The following is a 21,566-nucleotide window of genomic DNA, read 5'->3' on the forward strand; positions in this document are numbered from 1 at the left end:
AAAGGAGTAATCTGATCCAGGGAATCTCTGAGATTTTTCTGCTCTCCTTTTCCAAGTTTTCCAAGGATTTTCTATCAACTTATCCAGTTTTGTCAAAAAACACTCAACAAAATACAGGTAAACAGAAGTTTAAGAAGAAATGGCATGAGGGTTCCAAAAATAATTCTTGAACCTCCCCAAACCAAGGACAGTCCAAGTGTGAGTGACTGTCCAAGAGACCTTATGAACCCCTCCCACCCTGACCTCTTTCTTCTTCTAGAAAGTCTGAATCTCCACGTTTTTCTTTGGTAACAGATAGTTTGAGACAAATGGGTTATGAAAATTCTTAAGTCGAGGTTACAGATGGCAGTGGGAGGAAATTACTCCTTTCCAGGGGATCATTCCTAATCTTCCAGATGAGACTATTGTTTCCACTGGTTCTTCATCATGTGCTGTGCTCTCCCAAGGTGTGATGGAATCAGTTCCTCCTTCCCAGCTGAGAAAGGATTTTTATTCAAGGATGTTCATAGATGCCAAAGAAAGAAAATTCTTGCAGACCAGTTATGGATCATTCTTTCCTAAACCTGATGTTCATCGTGCATACAGCTGCAGTAATCACATATGGGTTCTCTGCCATCAGGCGGGTCCTCGGTCGGCCGAATTCCAAAGTCTTGGTCCGGCGTCGGTTGTTGTCCCTTCTTCCCTGACATCAGTGCGACAGGGGGTATATAAGTTACAGCCGACGCCATATTCTCCAGTCTTTTTTGCCGCGCGGTGCCCGAAGCAGAAGCAGTTCGCAAGTGCCGGTCGGCCAGCTCCTGAATTTACGAAAAATTGGAAACCGAAGTCTTCTTTAAAACTAAGTACCCTGTTGGGGAAACTTTTCTTGCCTCAGACCGATGTCAGACAAAGTTAACAATTGTATTTCTTGTGGGAAGCAAATACCGCATAAGGATTTCCATTCCCTTTGCATACCTTGTTTAGGCCCAGACCACGACGTCTCGGGCTGTCGCTTCTGTGCGACTTTCAATAAACGCACTATTAAGCGTTGCGCGGAGTTCGCCCAACATTATTTTGGTAAAGCCTCTGATTATAAAATGTCGTCGGACACTCCGACTACCGTTTTATCCAAAAAACGCAAGGACAAAGACCCGACACACGAGGCCTGCGGTCTCCACCGACACCACGCCAAAGCCGGCTACACGTGATCCGGTTCGCAGCGAGACACCTATGCAGTCCCAGACTACCAACGACACTTCCCTGGCGGTGTCTTCTGTACCCGAGACCGCTGGTACCTCGGCCCTTACTCAGACTACAACCACTGAAACCACAATGGGTGTTGAGCCTTCTAATGTGGACAGGTCCACTTCCACCCAGGGTGTATTTAGACATTCTTCTTCCTTTTCTATTAAGGCCTTCACTAAGTCCAAATCAGCCATGCATCCCAAGAGGCCTGTTGTACAGGGCCCATCCCCAGGCCCCATGCCTAAAAGGCAGATGCTTAAAATGGCTGAGGATTTAATTTCCTATATCAGGGGTTCCCAACCCCCTCCAGACAAGAGACCCAGAGTGGAGGAAGACTCTCCCTCTTCTGAACAGGGCTCCATTTTCTCAGAACATTCTGATGTGGAGGAACTCTCATGCTCCCCTTATGAAGATTCTGATGCAGAACAGTCCATTCCTTCTGCATCTCCCCCAGAGGATTTCTCTTTTGGGGAAACCTTGCACACCTTGAGGGAGCACTTCCATTGGGAAGGCCAAGACTTTTCTGATTCCAAGAAAAGGCTTAGGGAATTTCTTTTGTTACCTTAACACAGACCTCTGGCTATACCTCCTATTCTGGACATACTTGATGATGTTTACTCGGAGGCTTGTCTTAATCCGGATTCCCCGCCTCCTGCACCTGTCAAACCTGATAGGTACTACAGAGTCCCTAACTCTCACCAATTTCTTTTCAAAAGCCATAATGCTGACCCTGAAACCATTTCTCAAGGCCCCAAGGGAATGAAGGCATCTACTGCCAAGAACCCTTTACCTTCTGAAAGAGAATCTAGATCCTTAGAAAGGTGGGGGAAAAAGGTATACACCTTGGCCACCCTAGACATGAGGGCCTTAAATTGTCAGTTCTATATGCTTAAATATCAGCAGTTTCTGTTATCACAATTAAACAAAATGTCTCAACCTGAACAACCAGATTTGAAGGAATTGCAGGATATGATGCATAGTGCAGAACAAGTGGGTAAACGCACCTTACAATGTGGTTATGATGCCTTAGAGGCCTCAAGTAGAGCTGCTGCTACTACAGGAGCAGTCATTCGTAGACATGCCTGGCTTAGGGAACAAAGCTTGCCTGATCATGTTAAAGCTAAGCTACTAGATGCTCCTTTACAAAAGGATATGCTACTTGGTACTAATGCTGAGGAGATACTACGGAAAATGGAAGAAAAAGCTAAATCTATGCAAACTGTCAAGGCTTTTCTACAGGTACAGACACCTCATTTTAGCAGAAATTGGCCTTCAAAAAACTGGTCCTTTCCAGCCACGGACAAGCCCCAAAGAGGTAGATACAGGCGCTTAAGGGGCAGAGGACAATCTCAAGGATCATATAGAGGCAGACAATGGCAATCTCAAGCACCAAGAGGTGGCGAAGACAGTGCACAACAACACAGAAAGCAAACCCAATGACTTTCTCCTTTTCATGCCAAGCAAATCTCAGCTGGCAGCCCCCTTGGGAGGGAAGCTTTTTCAAGAAATTGGCAGATTATCACAACAGACAAATGGATCCTGGACATAATAAACAGAGGCTACAGATTTCATTTTCACACTCTTCCAAAAATGAGAGGCATGCCAAACCTGCTACACAATCAAAGGGCAGAGGCGCAAATACAAATTACAAAACTCATGGACATAAAAGCCATTCAAGAGGTTCCTACTCATGAACAAGGTCAAGGTTTTTATTCCAGACTCTTCCTGGTACCAAGAAAAGGAACCGACTGGAGACCCATTTTGGACTTATCCATCCTAAATACATTTCTACTCGTATCAAAATTCAAGATGCTCACATTACAGCAGCTTCTTCCCATGCTGGGCAAGGAGTTTTGGCTGGTAACATTGGACCTCAAGGAGGCATACCTGCATGTCCCAATCTGACAAAGCTGCAGAAGATACCTCAGATTTCTTGCAGGTTCAATCCACTATCAATTCTCTGCATTGCCCTTTGGCTTATCTACTGCGCCCAGAGTATTCACGAAATGCCTGGCATCAGTAATTGCCTACTGCAGACTTCAAGGGATACAAATATACCCTTATTTGGATGACTGCCTGATCCAAGCGGACAGCAAGCACACTCTTCTGGAACATCTGGCTTATGCAACACGGTTACTGAATTCTCTGGGATATACAATCAACAAAGAGAAATCCAGGCTGACACCATCTCAGAAAATAACTTTCCTGGGTGCCAACTTGGACACTAACACCCAGATGGCCTATCTTACGCCAGAAAAACAAGGGCAACTAACTCAGTACTTCAAAACACTAGCAAATTGTACCAGGCTTACTGCAAGGAAAATCCTGCAGGCTCTGGGCTTCATGGCATCTTGCATTCTTTTAATCCCATGTGCAAAGTTGCATATGAGAAAACTTCAGTGGTATCTAAAAAGCCTATGGTCTCAACACAGCCACAATTTGGAAACAATGCTACCAATAATTCCATGTTTGCAAAAGGAATTTCTATGGTGGGCCCAAGCATGTCAAGCAAACACAGATCTCCCATTCTGCAAGCCTCAAGCAAATCAAGTAATCACAACAGACGCCTCAGATTACGCCTGGGGGGCACACATGACAGGCAGGTGCATTCAGGGCAAATGGTCCCAAAAGGAAAAGCACCTTCACATCAATCAAAAAGAAATGCTAGCAGTAATAAATGCAATTACAGCATTCAAGGACCTCCTGCATCCAGGACAATTATTGATAAGAACAGACAACACCACAGTAATGTGGTACATAAACAAACAAGGAGGAACACATTCATATCCCCTGTGCAGACTAGCCATGACACTTTGGAACTTGGCTCTGGAATGCCAAATCGAACTTCAAGCACAGTACTTGCCAGGTTTGGAAAACACGCTGGCAGACAATCTAAGCAGAAATATGACAGACCCACACGAATGGAAGCTGCATCCACAGGTGTTTACAAAGATAATCCAAGCATGTGGAAGGCCAGACATAGATCTCTTCGCCTGCCACAGGAACCATCAATTGGAAAAGTTTTGTTCAAGGACTTTTCATCCAAAGGCATGGAGGGTGGACGCCCTGTCATTCAGTTGGACAGCATGGACAGTGTACGCTTTCCCACCTCTGCCCCTTCTATCCAAGGTACTCTTGAAAGCAAGAGCAGACAGACCGAAGATGATACTGATTGCTCCAGACTGGCCAAGGCAGCACTGGTACCCACTCCTAAGGAGCATACACACACTTTTCCCTGGCCTCTACCTCTAATGCCTCTTCTTCTGACTCAGCACAGCTACAAAACTCTTCACAGTCAGCTAAAAACACCCAGTCTTGCTGCATGGAAAATTCCTTAACACCACAGCAGACCCTACTCTCCAAAGAGGTGCAGGATGTCATTCTGGAGGCCAGAAGGCCATCTACTAGGAAGACTTACTCCGCAAAATGGAAACGGTTTTGCTCTTGGAATGAGAAAAAAAGGACAGGACCCTAGAAAACTGAATCTGTCTCAGGTATTACAGTATCTAGCTGAGCTGCTGAACAGTGGACTTTCATTTTCTTCCATAAAAATCCATGCCTCAGCCATTTCTGCAGAATTCAACACGGATCCACCGTTATTCTCTCACCCACTTTTAAGGCAATTCCTCAAAGGGGCTAAGAATATAAGACCACCAAGGAAACAACCAGTGCCAGCCTGGGATCTTAATTACATCCTAGAAAAATTAACATTGCCTCCCTTTGAACCAGCTGCGTCAACAGACTTGCAATACTTGTCCTGGAAGACAGCTTTCCTTCTGGCCATTACCTCAGCTCGTAGGGTTTCGGAACTTCAAGCCCTCATGGCTGTGCAGCCCTTTCTTATCTTCCATCAGGACAGGGTTTCCCTTCAAACCAACCCGTCATTTATGCCTAAAGTGGTATCCAAGGTAGCTTTAAGTCAAGCCATACACTTACCTACCTTTTACCCCAGTCCTCAAAACAAAGGGGAAAGGCTGCTACATTCCTTAGACATCCATAGACAGCTACATTACTACTTGGACAGAACTAAGTCTTTCAGGAAATCAGAGCAACTTTTTGTGCCTTATGCTGTAGGAGCTCAAGGGAAGCCTGTTACCAAACAGACAATCTCTAAATGGATAGGCCACTGCATACGTTTTTGTTACTCCTATCATGGGAAATCTGTCCCTGTAGGCATCAGACCACACTCCACCGGGGCCACAGCTACCTCCACAGCCTTCCTCAGAGGAGTTCCTACCAAAGATATCTTGGAGGCAGCCACTTGGAGTTCTGTACATACCTTCACTAGACACTACCACCTGCCTTTATATTCCAAAACTAGAGCAGGCTTTGCTACTGCTGTGTTGCAGGGCATTCTGGCTCATCCCAGTTCTACCTAGTGCCTACCACCCTGTGCGTAGCTTTGTGATTCTACCCATATGTGATTACTGCAGCTGTATGCACGATGAACATAGTACAGTTTTGTACCTACCATAAATGTAGATGTTCGAGTGTTAATACAGCTGCAGTACAGGTTTCCCTCCCTCCTTCCCCTCTAGGTATAGGACTAGTGGCTAGCACCTCCTCATACAACCTAATTTGGGTTATCCTCCTATGGTGTATTTGCTTGCAACTACTCTTTTTTGATAACATTGCATTGCTTGAATATATTTATACACATATATATATATATATATATATATATATATATATATATATATAATTTATCTGTTGCCTTCCTTTGGGGGCACCTGACATCTGGGGCAAGAAAGACTGGAGAATATGGCGTCGGCTGTAACTTATATACCCCTGTCGCACTGACGTCAGGGAAGAAGGGACAACAACCGACGCCGGACCAAGACTTTGGAATTCGGCTGATCGAGGACCAGCCTGACGGCAGAGAACCCATATGTGATTACTGCAGCTGTATTAGCACTTGAACATCTACATTTATGGTAGGTACAAAACTGTACTTTTGTGATAGTGCCCAAATTCAAAATCACGTCCCTTCGCAACCTGTCATTTCTTACTCTTTCAAGTTTCCTGGCAACAGTATACGTAAAGGATGCTTAGCGCAATCCTATTCATCCAGACTTCAGATGTTTAAGGTTGTGTGTGTGTATGGATCACATTATCAGTTTACTGCCTTACCTTTGGACTGTTCACTGCAGCAAGAGTGTTCACAAAGTGTTTAGCTCCATTTGTAGCTCATTGCAGGCTACAGGGTATCCACAGTTTTCTCTATTTAGATGACTTGCTTATCTTTGCAGAGTCTTTTCCAAAGTGTGAGGAATCTCTCTCCCTCTAGTTTCACCTTGGTCAAGTACATTTGAGAACTTTCAAAAGTCTTTCTTGATCAATTCACACAGGATTGTGTTCTTGGATGCCAACCTGACAGCTCAATTCAAGGAACATTTCTTCCACAGGTATAAAAAAATAGATCTTTATCTGGATCTATTTCTAAGGTTCTTCACTCAGACTTTGATTGCTATGAGGGAATACCTCAGGATTTTGAGTCTCATGGCATGTATGATTCTCATGATACCTCTAGCAAGACTCCACATGATAAAATACAGTGGTATCTGAAATCTCTTTGGTCCCAGCATCAGACACCCTTTATCATTTCAAATTCCGGTGCTGGGGTATGTCAGAAGATAAATGTTTTGGTGGAAACAATAGATACCCTGGTCTCCCTGCTCTGAAGCAGTCAAGTCACCACAAGCCATTCAAACTTTGTTTGGGCAGCAGTTTCAGGGGGATAGCAGTGCAGGGGGTGTGGGACACCAGGGACAGATGCAGGCACATAAAGATCAAGTATCTCCCTGCCGTGATCAAGGCAGTCAACTCTTTGAACAATCTTTGGTCCCCGGACCTCTTCATGTGGTTAAAGATAATAACCACAGTCATGTGGTACATCAGCAAGAAAGGAGGAACCAGGTTGTATCCTTTGTTAGCTTGGCATATAGCTTCACAGCACAGTCTCACTGTACAGGCAACTTGCATTCCATCAGAGCAAAATTGTGTGGCAGACAAGCTGAGCAGGACCAGGGCAAACTCTAATGAATGGAAACTAGATCAAGGGGTCTTCTATGATTTGCTCTATCTGTGTGGAGTTCTTCAAGTAGATCTCTTTGCCTCCTATCTGAACAGTTAACTAGCAAGATTCTCTTCCTTCTTTCAGGCCTTCTTACATTTTGTTCTGGATGTGTTTCTTTTCTTTTCCTTGGACAGAAATGTTCCTGTATGCTTTTCTACTTTTTCCACTAATATCTAGAGTACTTATGAAGATTCAGAAGGAATCCCCAAGATTATTGTAATGACTTCCTTCTAGCTCAGGTAACCATGGTTCTGCCTTCTGTTGGAAATGGCCAGCGGGATTTACCACAAGCTTCCTCGCAGACTGGATCTACTCACTCAAGAACAAGAGTATTTGATACACCCCAACATCGGCTTCAGCTGACTGCCTGGATGATAGGGTCTTAATTACTTTTAAGCACCTGTTTACTGAAGATGTGCAGCAGGTACTAATGGAGGCAAGAAAGCCTGCTACTAGAGAATTAAATATTACCAAATAGACAAGGTTTTCTAGCTGGTGCCAACAACATAACCTTAACACATTTTGGGCTAATTGTTCTCTGGTTCTACAGTATTTGTGAATTACTGTCCTATGTCCTTTCCTATTCCGGTATCAAAGTTCATTTATCGACCATAGAGGCCTCCAGGAAAACTGGTGGCCCCTCCTTGGGATCTTAATTTTGTGGTAGAGAACCTAACACTTGATCCATTTGAACCAGTTGATTTGTCTGACTTGAGGATGTTCTTCGTGTTTCACTGTTGCAGTCATTACATTTGGGTTATCCTGCTGGCAGGTTGCACTCAGTCGGACTGATTTCCAAAGTCTTGGGTCCTGCGTTGGTTGCTGTCGCCTCTTCCCTGACGTCAGGTCATCAGGGGGTATAAAAGATGCAGCCGACGCCATTTTCTTTAGTCTTTCTTGCCGCGCGGTGCCCGAAGCAGTTCACAAGTGCCAGTCGGCCAACTTCTGAGATTTTCGTGTTCGAGTTTCAGATCCAAAGTCTTCATTAAACGCTAAGTACCCCCGTTGGGTAACTTTTTTCTTGCTCCAGACCGATGTCAGAAAAAGTTAATAATTGTATTTCTTGTGGGAAGCAAATACCTCATAAGGACTTTCATTCTTACTCTATTCCTTGCCTAGGCCCTGACCACGACATTTCTAGTTGTCTGTTTTGTGCTAGATTTAACCAACGCACTATTAAGCATTGGTACGATTTTGAATTAAGCTATTTTGGGAGAAGATTTAATTATACAATGTTGGATAGCCATCCCGACTACCAGAGTTCACAAAAAACACAAAGAAAAAGGCAACCGAGGTCCAAAACCGACAACGAAGCTTCTCCTAAGCAAGTCGCCGGTTCTCAGTGAGGTGCTTTCGCAGCCCCTGACGCCTGCTACTTTAGAGTCGCAGGCCGCTACTGACTCCCACGTGAAGTCGGCCAGGCCACTAGAAACTCAAGGTATTGGAGCCTCGGAGATTATTCCCGCAGATGAGTCCAGAGCTGCTGAGCAGGCATCGGCTTCTGAGGGTGTATTCAGACCTAAACAATTATATATTAAACCGACTTCAAAGGCAAAGACTAAAACACCTTTAAAGGCAAAGAAACAAGTTCAACAGCCACATGGACAGGCCTCCATGCCCAAAAAGCAGATGCTCAAAATGGCCGAAGACTTAATTACCTTGATCAGGGGTTCCCATCCCCCTCCTGATAAGAGGCCTAGGCAAGAGACATACTATGAATCTTCAGATCAGGTTTCCATTTCTTCTGATTCCTCTTCTGATTAGGAATATTCTCTTCCCCCCTATGAGGATTCTGATGTTGAAGAATCAATTCCATCAGCTTTTCCTCCTGAGGACTACTCTTTTGGGGAAACCTTGCATACCATGAGGGAGCACTTCCACTGGGAAAGCCAAGATTTTTCAGAATCTAAGAAGAGGCTCAGAGACTTCCTTTTACTACCTCAACACAGGCCTCTAACTATTCCACCTGTGTTAGACATTGTAGATGTGTTCTCAGAGTCTAATCTGACCCCTGACCCCTTACCTCCAGCCCCTGTTAAGCCGGACAGATACTACAGGGTCCCTGACTCTCATAAATTTATTTTCAAAAACCCTACTGCAGACCCAGAAACTATTTCTCAGGGTCCCAAAGGGATCAAGGCTTCCACTGCAAAAAACCCTACCCTCTTTGACAAGGATTCTAGGGCACTGGATAGATGGGGAAAAAAGATTTACACATCTGCTACCTTTGCTATAAGGGCTTTAAATTGCCAGTTTCATATGCTCAAATATCAGCAATATATTATGACACTGCTTAAACAGTAAATTATGGTAAATTCTAAATGTGCAGAAAACAAAGACATGCAGGATTTATTGCATGCAGCTGAACAAGTTGGAAAGCATACTTTACAATGTGGTTTTGATTCTCTGGAGGCCTCCTGCAGGGCCGCTGTTACGGGTTCTGTAATTAGGAGGCATGCTTGGTTAAAGGAACAAAATCTGCCTTATCATGTCAAAATTATTAGATGCTCCATTACAACATGATACCTTGTTTGGTGTTAAGGCAGAAGAGGTGTTAAAGAAAATAGAGGACAAAGCTAAATCTATGCAAACGGTCAAGGATTTCTTACAGGTACAGCCACCTAGATTTAGCAGACACTGGCCTACAAAGAATTGATCCTTTCCAGTCTCAGACAGACCTCAAAGGGGCAGATCCAGATGCCCTAGAGGCAGATCACAGCCGCAAGGTTCCTACAGGTCTAAGCAATGGGGTGCTTCTACCTCCAAAGGTGAAGAAGACAAATCACAACCATACAGGAAACAGACCCAATGACTTCCCCCTGCCTGCACCAAGCACTTATCTTCTTGCAGCACCCTTAGGGGGAAAACTAGCACTTTTTCTCAAAATTGGCACATTATAACCCAGGACAAATGGGTTCTAAACAGTGTCACAAGACTACAAGTTTCACTTCCATACCCTGCCAAGGGCAAACGGTTGGCCAGACCTGCCAAAAAAATCAATGGACAGAGGCTCAAAAACAAGTCGCAGCTCTCATGGACATGAGGGCTTTTCAACAAGTGCCGCAGCAAGAGCAGGGGCAAGGAATTTACTCAAAACTGTTCTTGGTACCCAGAAAGGACAAAACATGGAGACCAATACTGGACCTATCTATTCTAAACACTTTCCTGGATATACCAAAATTCAAGATGTTGACCTTGCAGCAGCTTCTGCTCATGCTAGGCAGCAAGGCTTGGCTCGTGACTTTAGACCTAAAAGAGGCATACCTGCATGTCCCAATCAGACAATCATGCAGAAGATACCTCAGATTCAAGGCTGGCTCAAAGCATTACCAGTTCTCTGCACTGCCCTTTGTCTTATCTACTTTGCCCAGGGTATTCACAAAGTGCCTGGCACCAGTAATTGCTTATTGCAGACAAAGAGGAATACAAATATATCCTTACTTGGACGACTGCCTCATACAAGCAGAGAACAAGGACATTCTAATACAGCATCTGACATTTGTGAAAAGACATTTAACATGCCTAGGGTACACAGTCAACAAAAAGAAATAAAAACTAGTACCCTCTTAAGAGATGATATTCCTGGGTGCAAGCTTAAATACAACTGCCAAGATGGCTTATCTCACTCCAGACAAACAAAGGCAACTGACTACCTATTTCAAGGAAATGGCAACAAAGGCCCTGTTATCTGCAAGAAAAATTCTGCAGGCTTTGGGCTTCATGGCATCCTGCATCTTGCTAATTCCATATGCAAGACTGCATATGAGGAAAATTCAGTGGTACTTAAAAAGTGTCTGGACACAACATTGCCACATCCTGGAAACAATGATTACTCTCATTACCTGCCTGCAACAGGAGTTTTGATGGAGGGCAAAGGCTCGTCACCAAAACAAGGGACAGCCATTCTCACTACGCCCAGCCAGGCAGAGCCTAACGACGAATGCGTCTGACTATGCCTGGGGGGCACACACATGGCAGGAAGAGGCATTCAGGGCACCTGGTCCACAAACCAAAAGCATCTACATATCAATCAGAAAGAGATGCTAGCTGTTCAAAATGTCCTGACAGCCTTCAAGGGCCTACTTCATCCGGGACAACTACTGATAAAGACAGACAACACCATGGTCATGTGGTACATAAACAAGCAGGGGGGCACTCATTCTTACCCCCTTTGCAGACTAGCCATGACCTTACGGGACACAGCATTGACTTACCAGGTTCATCTGTAGGCACAATTCCTGCCAGGAAAGGAAAATACTCTGGCAGACGAACTAAGCAGAAACCTCATGGATCCCCACGAGTGGCACCTGGAGCCACAAGTCTTCAGCATGATAACAAAGAAATGGGGATGCCCAGACATAGATCTATTTGCCTCCACTCACAACAATCAACTAAAAAAATTCTGCACAAGGACTTATCACAGACAAGCTTGGAAAGTGGACGCCTTATCTTTCAACTGGACAAACCTATCAGTGTATGCCTTTCCTCCACTGCCTCTCCTCCCCAAGGTACTCCTAAAGGTCAGACAGGAGAAACCAAAAATTATTCTGATTGCCCCAGACTGGCCACACCAGTACTGGTATCCCAGCTTAAGGAACTTGTCCCAATGCCCAGCCTGGACCCTACCACAAATACCTAATCTACTGTCCCAGCAAAACAATCAGATTCTGCACAGCCAACTCAGGACCCTAAATCTGGCAGCATTGCAGATAATGTAGCCATACAAACCACACCTCTCAGTAAAGCTGTGATGGATGTCATTTTAGAAGCCAGAAGGCCTAGTACTAGAAAATCCTATGCTGGGAAATGGAAGAGATTTTGTGCTTGTAACCAAGCTGAAAGAATGGATACAGCTGTCCCAAATATTCCTCAGATTTTGCAATACTTAACTGAGATGCTGGACAAAGGCCTATCTTTTTCATCAGTTAAAATCCATGCCTCTGCCATTTCGGCTCATTACAATACAGAACCACCACTCTTTTCTCATCCTTTATTAAGGCAGTACCTCAGTGGAGCCAAAAACTTAAGGCCTCCAAGGAGAGTGCCAATACCTGCATGGGACCTCAATTATGTATTGGAAAAACTCACCTTACCTCCTTTTGAGCCAGCTGCTACTGCAGATATAAAGTTCTTATCTTGGAAAACAGCACTGCTCATAGCAATAACTTCTGCAAGACGAGTTTCAGAGCTACAGGCTCTCATGGCTGTGGTACCCTTTATCATTTTTTATCCAGACAGGGTCTCTCTGAGAACAAACCCTACATTTATGCCTAAGATGGTATCCAGTGTAGCCCTCAATCAAACTATTAATTTGCCAACTTTTTATCCAAATCCACAGAACAAGGGGGAGAAAATTCTGCATTCTTTGGATGTACACAGACAACTTAAATTCTACTTGGACAAAACTAAAGATTTCAGAAAGACAGTACAATTACTAGTGGCATATGCCACAGCATCACAAGGAAAGGCCATCTCCAAGCAGACTATTTCAAAGTGGATAGGTCACTGCATTCATTTCCGCTATTCGCATCATGGCAAACCAGTGCCTAAGGGCATTAGGCCACATTCAACCAGAGCTGCAGCCACTTCTGCAGCCTTTCTCAGGGGAGTACCAACCAAAGACATTTTAGAGGCTGCTACTTGGAGTTCAGTGCATACCTTTACGAAGCATTACAATCTGCCTCTTTACTCTAAATCCAGGGCAGGCTTTGCCACTGCAGTTCTGCAGGGCCTCATAGCCACTCCTAATGCTGTTTAGCTCCAGCCTTCCAACCATAGCTTTGGGACTCAACCCAAATGTAATGACTGCAGCAGTGAAACACGAAGAACATAGTACAGTTGTGTACACTTACCATAAATGTAGATGTTCGAGTGGTACTTCTCTAATCTATACAACCTAGGTAGTGTATTTGCTTATAGATGAAGGTAAAGCTTATTTTGGTGCATGTATGTTTGATTTACATATTTTTAGCCTACTCTTTTGGGGGCACCTGACATCTAGGGCAAGAAAAACTGAAGAAAATGGTGTTGACTGCATCTTTTATACCCCTGACGACCTGACGTCAGGGAAGAGTCGACAGCAACCGACGCAGGACCCAAGACTTTAGAATTCAGGCCGACTGAGGGCAACCTGCCAGCAGGATAACCCAAATGTAATGATTGCAGCAGTGAATACACTCTAACATCTACATTTATGGTAAGTGTACACAACTGTACTTTCTTAATAAGGAAAACAGATGTACTGATTGCGCTGACCACTGCAAGAAGGGTATCTTGAGTTTCAAGCTCTTATGGTGAGTCAACACAGTCTCATTTTCCATAGGGCTGGGTTTCTTTAAGAATTATTCCTTCCTTTATGCCTAAAATTGTATCCATGTTTATTTTAGGCTATCCATCTGCCAGTTTTATTTCCTGAACCTAAAAATGAGGTAGAAAGGATACCCCATACCTTGGATGCCCACAGACAACTTTAGTGCTATCTTGACAAGTAAATCTTTCAGTTCTTTGGATCAAAGTTTAATTTCTTGTGATGGTAAGAAGGGACAACCTGTGTCAAAACGTATTATTTCCAAATGGTTGTCTAAGGCAATTTTTTGTTATACTCACTGTAACAAAACTATTCTAGGCAGGGTCAAAGACCACTGTACCAGGGCCTTGGGTTCATCTATGTCTTTTTGGAAAAGGTTGTATTCTAGAAGCTGTTACTTGATCCTCTGTACATACTTTTACAAAGCATTACAAGTTTAATTCCTTCTGTAGGTCCAGATCAAGCTTTGCTAGGACCATTCTCCAGGGGTTGCTGGACTGTTCTCCTTCCACCTCCCAAATGTAAAGGTTATCTACCCGTATAGCTAAGCCTTTTGCAGCAGTGATCAATATGACGAACAGAGTACAGTTGTGTAAGTAAAACTTACCATAACAGTAGATGTTGGAATGATTACTGCTTCATTAGCCACCCCCTTCCTCCATCAGCTTTGTTTTTGGTGTGTTTTTATGATAGTGTATGGACATTTATTTTTCATTGTTCATAGCATTGTCCTTTCTGGGCTCAGCTTCCTCTCTCTGACATAAAAGCTCTGAAGGGCTTTGCACCCAAACTTGTCTTTTAGTCAGCTGACCTCAATCTGCTTGACAGTTTGGGCATGTGAAAGGTGCCCTGAAACTTTGTAAGCTGGCTGGCTGTCATATCTTTGGCAGGATGTACCCCATATAGCTGGGGCTACTGCAGCAGTGACTATTTGAGCATCTACAGTTGTAGCAAGTTTTACTTACACAACTGTACTTTCTACCTTCTGCTTTTATCTTCCTTTTTGATTACTTTCCTGTATTCCAATATCCATTCTTTAAAAAAGCTAGGTGAAACACCACTATATGGCCATGTAAGACATCTACATGACTTTTTGCCACTTATTCGTGCATATGATCACGTGTAGCCCTTAGAATGTGTGTTCATGCCCGATGTTCACTGCTTTCCCTTATTTTTCCCTGTTGACACACTTCAGTAATATGTGCAGTTACTGAAGACCTTGCTGCAGCCATGAGCAGGATATTTAACAAGTTCCCCCTCTCACGCTGATATCTCCAACTGTTAATTGTTAATGAGCTCCTGGCCTCGTCTTGCAAACAAGGTAAAAAGTGGCAGGTTGGTTGTGATCACTACTGCTTTTTCTGAATCCCAGGGAGGGTTTTTGAAAACTTTGCCTGTTTTTTGAAGACGAAAGTTCATTATCTGTTGTGTTTGAAGCCACTTGAATGGGACTGTTCCTCAATAAAATTAAGCAAGTGCTGTCTTCTCTTCAGCAAATCTGAGCATATCCATGAATGATCACTTCTATATATTACTTCTAACAAAATGTATTTATTATAAAACAGTCCTAATGTTATGGATGTGTGTGTGTGTGCGCGTGCGTGTGTGTGTGTGTGTGTGTCTCTGTGTGCGTGTGTGTCTCTGTGTGCGTGTGTGCGTGTGTGTGTGTGTGCGCGCGCATATATACATACATATATATAGAAACACATGCACATTTGTATTTGTTTGTGCGCATATACACTTGCATGCCCATATTAGGTGTGTATTGCTTTTCATTCATTCATCCTAGTCTGTTATTGTTTTTGCATTGTGTATGCTGCAAGTATAGGAGTTTACAGTCTGGTCAGTGTATTGTTAATAAATATATATATATATATATATATATATATATTTTTTTTTTTTTTTTTTTTTTTTTTTAAGTAATGAAGCATTCTTGGAAAAGTCTATGCAGAAAGTGTAAAACCTTAAGTCTTCTAGATTTACACAACTTTCACATTTCTGAAAAAATAGGTACCCTTCAATGAATCATCTCTTTTAAGTCAAACCACACTTAGATCGACATGATACTATTAAATAACTGCACTTGCACATCATATCAAAAGTAATGTACTGCTGCTTTCCATTATGTATGAAATTGCTATGTGCATAGTATAGGCATGTATAAAAATATGATCTCTCTGTCACAGCAGACTTCCATTGGCCTTCATGTACTAGTTTGGTTCCATGCTGTTTCTCTCAGAGCTTCTAGAGCTCCTCTGTAATCCAAGTATTGTTTACAGTAGTCAGTGAAAGATCACATCTTCTAGCATGACCAAGAGATTTAAAGTTAAAACCATTATCTTTTTTCACTTTTACTCTGCATGCACAAGACTGAGTCACTTCTATCTAAGTGGGATGGGAAATAGAAGACTAAATGATTGCCTCTTGTGAAATGTACAGACTTGTGTGTCATAGAGGAGGTTCATAATTAGAGTAGGAGACACATTAACACCAAATGATGTGTTCACAAGTTGTGGCATGAGTGGACATGCAGTGGTGCCGTGAGGGGGCAGCCCCTGCCTCCACGGTGATGATCTCCCTGAGTGCCATCCCCATCAATAGCTCGGGGCTCACCACTAGACTATTAAGAACACACAGCCTTCCACAGATACCCCACCACCACCACCAGAGGCATGTGCAGTTATTCTTCTCTCCCTCATTTTTAACTTCAGTACCTCTACCACTAACTAATCCTGAGTCGTTTGAGTTGTAGTCTGGGCTTCATCATTCTTTGTCATGTACTTCGCTTGTTATTTGCTTAATTTTTCTGAAGGCAATTGAGGCTGCTTCAAACGGACATACACCATAGTTGTGCGGGTATGGTACCAAAGTCTGCTGCGTTTTTCTGATAGCTTAACATGCAGAGAGTTCTTTCAAGGCCCCCATCTGTCACAGTTTAGGGTAGCCTCCTTTACATCTCGCCTACCTACTTTTGAACATATGTTAGAGTGTATTGTATTTGGTGATGTGCTGATTAGACAAGCTGGCATAGAGTGTTAAGGTTCTGCATTCCAGTCCCATTCAAAGTCTGATTTTTCTTTGTTTTGTACTTGCAGTTTAAATTGCATATAAGATACATTGCCTTTCTATATGCATTGTGACTTTTTTGAAAAGAATGATTATAGAATAAGGTGGAGTAGTTGGATTTAAGAAAACCTATTTCTTAACTAAATGTTTTGATTGGTTTAGTGTTTAAAATGACATTAATGTTTTGGAGGTTGTGTGTTCCAGTCAGATTCTTAGCTTTCGCTTGTCAGCATGAGTCTTCTGCGTGCTTATGTAGATTTTTAGTCAGTATCATAATTCCACCTTTTACCCCTAGATCTGGCATCCTTTCCTAAGGAGAGATAAGTCTCTGGATGTGTGCTAGGAAATTATATTTGTATTGTCCTGGTATGGGTCACAGTGAATAATGCCATATGCTTTTACTTTCTGTATACATTGACTCTAAAAGGTCTAATTATTTTTTTGTGCTTTACAAAGTTTTTCTCAGAGTAGCTTTGCTTGACATTACATTACAGCTGTTTGACAGTGGAAGGAGGCAAAAAGCTTATCTTGGTTGCTCTTTTAAGTGCAGTTAGCATTCTTCAATACCTATATCTCCTTTACCTTGTGGTCATATTAATTCCCCTCTGTCTTGTTACTCTTTCTGATGGCTTTCCTCTGGATTTCTTCCAGCAGTCTTGTGTCGTTTTGCTCATATGGCCACCAGCGCAGTCATGGTGTGGTCTGACCAAGGCCCTGTAGAGTGGAAGGCTATACCTCCTTGTTTCTGTAATGTACCTCAAGAGTAAATTTCTGTTTTTTGACTCTCACTGTACTTTCACTGATTTTAATCCAGGTGTGACCATCACCACCACAGACTGCTTTTTTGCCGCCCTTTTGCCATCAGTTAAACTCCCACACCTCATGTTTCAGACCAGGGTTATTGTGGTCTTTGTGCAATACTTTGCATTTGTTTCCACTGAACCTCAGCTGCCACCTTTCTGTCTACTTTTTCACAGCGTGTTTAACCTTTCCAAATTCTTTTAGACTGTTCTTCCCATCCTACTCTGCTGTAGTTATATTTGTGCAAATTGCAAAGGAATTGATCCTATTCTGTATTCCCTTAAATCTTTTTGAGATAAGTACACTGAATAGTACTGTACCCAGAACAGAACCCTTGCATATCCTACTAGTCAGTTTCCTAAATTCTGATGTTTCTGTCATCATAACCCCCAGTATCCTGGCATTTAGCCATAAAGTTGTCCAGTTCTTTAGTCATGGTCCTACCAACAGCTGGGTGCTGTTCTGGAAATTGTTGTCTAGAAATGCTACCAATGTACTAGGCCTGTAGTTATCCAGATTTTTCTGCCTACCACTATTGTCTTACTTTTCTCTGGCACGTTTAAACCAGCTATGAATTTGTTGAAGATCCACACTGGGAGTCTGCCTTTTACTTTATCCTCTGTAAGGATAGTCAGTTCCCTCTGAACCTCCTCTGTCTGTCGTGGTGACCAGATTCTGTTTGCCTCCATTCTGACATGGCATCCCCCCTTGCTTTCCTTTGTGAAGAATAAAGCAAAAGTATCCATTCAGAAGCTCGGATTCCCTGTCATTGATCTGTGATTTCCTTCTCTGACTCCTTCACTTCCTTTGTGCCATGTACCCATAAAAGCCCTTGATCCTTTTCATGATCCCTTACTACAGGCATATCCAATGGTGAGCCAGGTAATTGAGACCGGAGTAACACTGTGGCCTGTGATTAGCAAGATTGTCTAAAAAATTCTGGATTTTAATAGAAGCTATAGTTAAGACAAATGTTTATGCTTTCCTTTAAGTGATGTGTGTTATAAACTGTTTTATGTATTCTTTACAGAAAAAAAGAGGAAAAATAATTTTAAACATTCTGTCCCGTCCTGGACTTTAATTATTTCATGTTTTGAGCTTTTCTTTTAAGATGCTCGCAGCATTTCTGTCCTCTTCCTTTCCTGTAATTTCCAAGAAACTCTTGTTAAGCTTTCTGTAGCAGCAGTTATCCCTATTACCAGTATGTGTATCTGCATGAATACTATGGAAGTGGGTGTGAGGAAGATATCATGTGATGTCATCTCTAACACTCAGTATGGAAATCATAGTTGCCACAGATACCAGGCAGCTATTTGCTACAGACTTAGAAATACCGAGTGTTATTAAAATGCATAAGCCGTTTCCATGTTTGTGTAAAAATGTTCAGAATAGAACAATGTGCATAGAACTGACTTGCAGGGAATTGTTACAAGGCTGAAAACTGTATGAACAATGTTACGACTTGTCTGTTGTGGCTGTAACAGATAAGGTTACTGGAATACTATGGTTTGAAACAAGTTTGTTACATTGCAGGAAAAAAAATGGCACATCTTTGTTCAAAATGAAAAACAATTCCAGGCTTACATTTTAATGTTCTGGAATGATTACTGTAAAGAGAAGTTCGGGATGACTTTGTTTAAGTTTTCTTGTGGTGCTTATTTGTACGAAATTGGCAGTTCTTTGAGGCATTTTCAGAATAAATCTTTTATCAAAATTCTTTAAGGACTTACCATACATTACCATTAAAAACTTTAGTTATCAAAGTCTCTAAGTAGTCAGTGTTACTTGGGGCACAAAGCATATGGAATGGGGAAAAATAACTTTGTGGAAGAGTGACCGGTGCAGATTTATATTAACTAATGTTTTGAAAGGTTTTGTTTTTGAGCATTTCCTTTTGATTTTATAACAATAGTGCCAGGTGTATAGACCTGATCTTTTTCTTTGTATAGTATTTATATGGATTCTACATTCCTGACTGAATAGTTGTAGAGAAATGAAATATGCCTTACTGCTGCAAACAGTACTATTACACTTGTTAACTGAAGATCGGTCCTCTGTACTCACATTTTTTGTACTATAGCTGCCCCCTTACACTGTCTGTTGATTGGTTCAGATACACAGCTGCAGTGAGCGCACAGTTGTCATATTGTACAGCACTGATGGCCACTTCACTACTTTTTCTTTGCCTTTTTACCAGTGTTGGAGTTTTAGTAAAGCAGCCATGATTGCAAGATCTGCATTTGTAAGATATGCACCAGGAGAGTACTTCAGCCCAGCCTTAGTAAATGGAGCATGTATTCAAAGTATTTACTTTCCCTTTGTGTCTTAAAATGATCAGAAAATGTTTTGGGGTATAACAGTATTGTGTGAGTAGTACTATTTTATTTGGACTGTAGTTTTATATTTAAGCTGGTTATGTCAAGATTAATAAATGCAATATAATGTTTTTTGGACAGGATTCCACTACGTTTAGCGTTTTTGCTGGCCAGTGTGCTTTTTGCTATTGTGAATTTTACTTGTGCAATGCTAGTTCAAGGAGATGTGCCAGAAAGCCAACTAAAATGGACAGTGCTGGCCAGAGTGCTAATCAATGACAGCCTTTTTGTTCTTTGTGCCATATCGCTTGCTGTTTGCATTTTCAAAATTGCAAAGATGTCCTCTGCAAATGTCTACCTCGAATCAAAGGTAAGGATTTATCTATTAACATAGTTTAGTAAAGTAAGCATTTGTTTAGCAGTTTTTAAGGGCTGAATTTTAATCTGTTACATTTTAAATCCACTCTGCTCTATTGTAAAATACATTACACACAGTAAACTAAGAACATTGTTGACTTTCATCTAAAATCAGTGCAATGGTTAAAATGAACTACTTGATATATCTTGGGTATATTGATTACAATGCTGTAGATTCTATGAAACAAGCATGCAGTATAATCTTAACAGTGTAAGTGCTTGGCACAAAAACAGCATTACTAGAGCCAAATTAAGTTGCACCCTGAGTCAAAATTGCTAATCTGAATGGGAGTGCAGAAAAGTCTGACATTCTGATAATGTTTGTCCTCTGTGATGACAATGGATTCATTCTGAAGACTATTTGCTGAATAAACAAGGCTATAATAACCTGTCCATTTTCTATTAGGAGCTGGAATTTGAATTTACTATCTGTTTTAATTCAAGTTTGCAGTGTATGGGCTGGAGTGAATTTTGATAGCCCCCAAAATAGCAAGCAGAAGCTAATTCTGGACTGCAGGTTAACAAAAGTGACCTAGCCAACACAGCTGGTGGGCATTTATTACTTAACTTGACTTCCAAAGATCAGCAGGGGATTCTGCTTTTTTTAATTATACTGAGACTTGGAATTAGCACATCAGTATTGGTAACTAGAATGTATTTAAAAGAATTGTTCCTTTTTATTCTAAAATGTCTCCTACCTTGGCTGAACTAATCAGTGTGTACATTTATATTAATTTTGACATCTGCTCCAAAATTATTGGTGACTGACAGCATTTTATTTAAAGTTTTGCAAAAGATCAAAATAATATGGTAGAAGCAGTTCCTTAACTTAGCACTGTTATTTTGTTTCCACGTATTCCTTAGGCAGAAGTAGAAATATGTAAACTGCTTTCATGGAAATCCCATTGCTGATGGTAGTAATGGAGATCAGGATATTTTTTCACTTGTGTAAACATTTAGCTGATGTTCTTCATGTTTCACTGTTGCAGTCATTACATTTGGGTAATCTGCTGGCAGGTTGCCCTCAGTCGGCCTGATTAACAAAGTCTTGGGTCCTGCATCGGTTGCTGTCCCTTCTTCCATGATGTCAGGTCGTCAGGGGTATAAAGCATGCAGCCGATGCCATTACATCAGTCTTTCTTGCCGAGCGGTGCCCGAAGCAGTTCGCAAGTGCCGGCCGGTCGGCTGACTTCTGAAATTTTCGTTTTCGAGTTTGAGATCCGAAGTCTTCAACTAAAAAGATAAGTACCCTGTTGGGGAAACTTTTTCTTGCTCCTTACCAATGTCAGTAAAAGTTAATAATTGCATTACTTGTGGGAAGCAAATTACCTCATAAGGATCTTCATTTGTACTGTGTTCT

General features: G+C 42.1%; 1 protein-coding gene across 1 annotated transcript in view; it reads left to right on the forward strand.

Annotated features, from left to right (window-relative positions):
* GPR137C (G protein-coupled receptor 137C) overlaps positions 1-21,566 on the forward strand; it is a 761,588-nt gene that overhangs the window by 373,694 nt on the left and 366,328 nt on the right. Inside the window, exon 3 of the mRNA XM_044074333.1 lies at positions 19,931-20,159. Within this exon, the coding sequence (XP_043930268.1) occupies positions 19,931-20,159 (229 nt within the window). The remainder of the gene's footprint in view (positions 1-19,930; positions 20,160-21,566) is intronic.

This window comes from Protopterus annectens, chromosome 6.part0, assembly GCF_019279795.1.
Source record: "Protopterus annectens isolate FY-2018-M chromosome 6.part0, PAN1.0, whole genome shotgun sequence".
NCBI lineage: Eukaryota > Metazoa > Chordata > Ceratodontiformes > Protopteridae > Protopterus > Protopterus annectens.